The 3,578-nt window shown below is 49.4% G+C and overlaps 1 protein-coding gene across 1 annotated transcript in view; it reads left to right on the forward strand.

The window, feature by feature from the left end:
• The window catches only part of LOC104508868 (ephrin type-A receptor 5-like), a gene marked incomplete at both ends in the record, with an annotated part of 74,952 nt that extends 72,411 nt beyond the window's left edge, over positions 1-2,541 (forward strand). The window contains one exon of the mRNA XM_010150624.1: positions 2,206-2,541. Coding sequence (XP_010148926.1) covers positions 2,206-2,541 — 336 coding nt within the window. The remainder of the gene's footprint in view (positions 1-2,205) is intronic.
• Between the last annotated feature and the right edge of the window lie 1,037 nt (positions 2,542-3,578).

The following is a 3,578-nucleotide window of genomic DNA, read 5'->3' on the forward strand; positions in this document are numbered from 1 at the left end:
AAAACAGACCTTCTTAGCAGACCTAGGGCCTTCCTCTTCCAAAGGTAAACTACCGTTTTGTTCTCCCAGCTGTGATTTATCAAAGTTTTACCCAAGTGCTGTTTCAGGATTCTTCAAGTAAGTCTCTGTAGATATCTGTAGACTACTAAAAACCTTTCTCCAAGCCCTGGTGAGAATGCCGATTTTCTGAGTTAGGAAGTCTCACTAGCTTCAGAGCACTTTCACTGAAGTTGGTGTTTTTAAGCCTTCAGGAAGAACAGCTGACTCTCCTGTACAAAGCAAGGAAAAACCTCTGGCGACTTTGCAAAAGCAGTAATTTATCCCCAGTTAAAGACACATTGTCCAGTAAGAGTTTCTTGTGCCGGAGTTCTTTATTTTTTTCCTGGAGTACTGGTAGCAGTAGAAGGGCATTTATCCAGTGGAAGGAAAAATAGGGCAATTTAACCAGTAAAAAAAACATATAAAAAACACTGAGTGCAATATATGTAACTCCACACAGCTTCAGTGATGAATTTCATCGTTCCCATTATATCAGCACGAGGATGGCAGTGCGGGACGTGGTCCTGACTGGGGCTGTACCACGGTGTCACCAGCTCCTCAGCGCCCAGTCCCCGCGGTGCTCCCCGTTTGTAGTGATCTGAAGTGAGCGCAGAACAAAACAAAGTGGATCTGCCGTTTCCTAACCTTCCTCAGCTTTAGTCTTCAACTGCTTTTTTTCCCCCTGAAGAAAAAAAACCCCAGGATTATTTGTTTCCTCTGGCCGCGAGTTTCTCATTGGATCAGACCAGCTTGAGTCGAAATCGTGGCAGTGTTTTATCAGGGTTACCAGTTTTATAGACTTAAAAAAGGGAATGGGAAAGGGAACAAGAGGAAAATGCTTCTAGTTTATAAGGTAGTTGCACTTTTGCAACACTGCCTGTTTTAAATAACGAATCGAGTTTAATTATCACAACAAAACGAGAAGATGACAGCCTAAGACAGGCTGTTAAGTTCATATGGATTTCTAGCTGGTGCTGCTACTTGTCGGGCTCTTTTCAAGGAGCTGCTCATGGGTTTTGACAGCTTCATTCAAACGGAAGGGGGGAGCGTTGCCTTCCCTCCTCTACCTCCCTTGGAAAAATCCCAGTCTTGTGCTGTATAGCTTCTGGTGGTGCCGTGACTAAAATCCATCCTGGCTGGCTTTGATAAATTTCCCCTTTCTTCCTCATTCATTAGCATTCCCTAAGTACATAACGTGTGGATCTCATGCAAGAGATTCCTGCTTGTCCTTTCACATCGCCTTCAGGGTGTGCTGAGCTTGCCCTTCAGCGTGAGCTTGCAGCACGTCCTGCGAGTGCGCACTCTTGCGGGTGGCTCCAGGTGGGCTTTGCTTGCCCAGCCGTGGCCTTTCCCAGCAGGATGAAGGCAAACAGCTCGCCTTTTGCAGGAACTCTGGTACCTCTGCAGCAGCTGATCCTTCTCGGGTAGCCTTGTCGGCGCCACGCTGGCATCCTGAGCGGGGAGGCTTGGCAGAATAAGCGAGCGCAATGTGGCTACCCAACCGTGCTAGAGCTTGGCAGGGACCGGGAAGGATGCTGTTGGGTAGCTGGATACAGCCATGTTTCCGGTGGCCCGTGTAGATCACCATCTGCTTTGGGGTACATTGAGCATCTCAGTTAGTGGGATTTGGATGCCCAAGATTAGGTCTCACTGTTGCCAAACAGCTGATGGGGAGAGGCGGGTGCATGCAGAGGAAAGATTCAGCATCCAAATTGAGTACCTAAGTAGCGTGAATACCCCAATGCGTGGCATTTTTTGGGACCTAGGGCTAGCAATATAGAGGCAGTGGGGCGAGGAGAGGGAATCTCACCCATGATGAAGCTGACAGCAACTTGGGCAGAGGAAAGATGTGCAGCTCCCTTGGCAGGGAGGATGCTGGAGGTGATGCCCCGAGGCGGGCTGCTCCTCCTGTTGGGTTTGAGCCAGCCCTGGGTCTTCTCCTCCCATGCAGGTGGCTGCATCCCAACACAGACCCCTTGAGCTGAGGTGGGGGTGCTCAGAACAAATCCCCATTTTCCCAGTTCTCTGGGTGCTGCTGCAAATAGTCCCCGTGTGCTTTTTGGCACGTGAGCAACAGGGCATCTTTTTTCAGCTTAGAGAGTAGTAGAGAGCAGGATGACTGATAATACTGTTTTTACCATGTGTTTTTCTCACTTTACAAACCAGGACCCCCCTCTGCTCCCCGGAGTGCCATCTCAAATGTTAACGAGACTAGTGTCTTTCTGGAATGGATTCCCCCTGCTGATACTGGTGGAAGGAAAGATGTGTCTTATTATATTGCATGCAAGAAGTGCAACTCACACTCAGGTCTGTGTGAGGCGTGTGGCGGTCATGTCAGGTACCTTCCCCAGCAAACCGGCCTGAAAAACACCTCTGTCATGATGGTGGATCTGCTTGCTCATACAAACTATACCTTTGAAATTGAGGCAGTGAATGGAGTGTCCGACCAGAACCCCGGAGCCCGGCAGTTTGTGTCTGTAAATGTAACCACAAACCAGGCAGGTAAGTGGATCTTCAACCTGGGGAAATGTCTGGGGTGGGAGCCCAAGCCAGTCAGACCCGGTGCAGACCTCCCTTGGAAATGGGTGGAAGTCCCCAGCGTGGAGGGCTGGACTGTGGCCTCTTCAAATATTGGGAAGGGAGGGGGTGATTGTGTCTCACAGGTTATAATTACTGCAGTCTTCAACATGTTTCCTTCCAGCAGGACACACTTTTAGGATTCATGGCTTTTTCCTTTTACACTAAGCTATTCAGAGGTCCCTCCACTTCTTCGTATTTTGCTGTATCCGCCCACTCAACCAGAAAGAAAACATTTGCCTCTCCTGTTGGGAGAGGGAAATTCCTAAGAGTTGATTTCAATGCCAAATGCCAGTGGCTAAAACGTCCTAACTTTGCAAAGTTACCCAAAGAAATTTGTTTTGAGTGACTTCAGGAAATTTAATCCCTCTTCTGCACTGTGATGCTGAAGTGACTGGCTTCAGGCTGGTGAGTTACGGTACGTTGCCACTGCTTCCCCAACGAGGTAGGGCTGAGATGTAATTATGTCCCGTGGCCTTCTTGGTTCAGCACTGTACAGGTGGAGGTCATGTAGGCTGGTTTGTTCCTTTGTCCAGAGCTTGGATCTGTCTGCCCTTCCTTTGCCCAGCAGTTGAAACGAGCTGTCACCTTGGATGCAGGCAGGGAGTTGCTGTTGTCCCCTGTCATTTGGAGGTGTGATGGGAGGCAAAACCATGATTACATCTCCCGGCCGTGCACAGGAACACGCCAGGCACATCTTAGGGCTTCTGTAAGCCTTGGAGAGCTTTCTGTCCTCCTCCTCTTGTCCCTTATGCTGTGTGTTTGGGCTCTCTCCTTTTCCTACCTGGCTCTCTTCCTGCCATTTAATTCAGGGCTCCTCAGTGATGCTTGTTCACTGTGGACCCCTTCCATGAATGTGAACTGGTGGCATTTGGGACCATGAGGACTATGCTGCCAGACCACCGGAGCCACCCCATGCCTTGTCCTCACAGACAAGCCTAAGCCAGGGTGGAATGCAGCTG

This window comes from Eurypyga helias, unplaced genomic scaffold (genome assembly GCF_000690775.1).
Source record: "Eurypyga helias isolate BGI_N326 unplaced genomic scaffold, ASM69077v1 scaffold9234, whole genome shotgun sequence".
Taxonomy (NCBI): Eukaryota; Metazoa; Chordata; class Aves; order Eurypygiformes; family Eurypygidae; genus Eurypyga; species Eurypyga helias.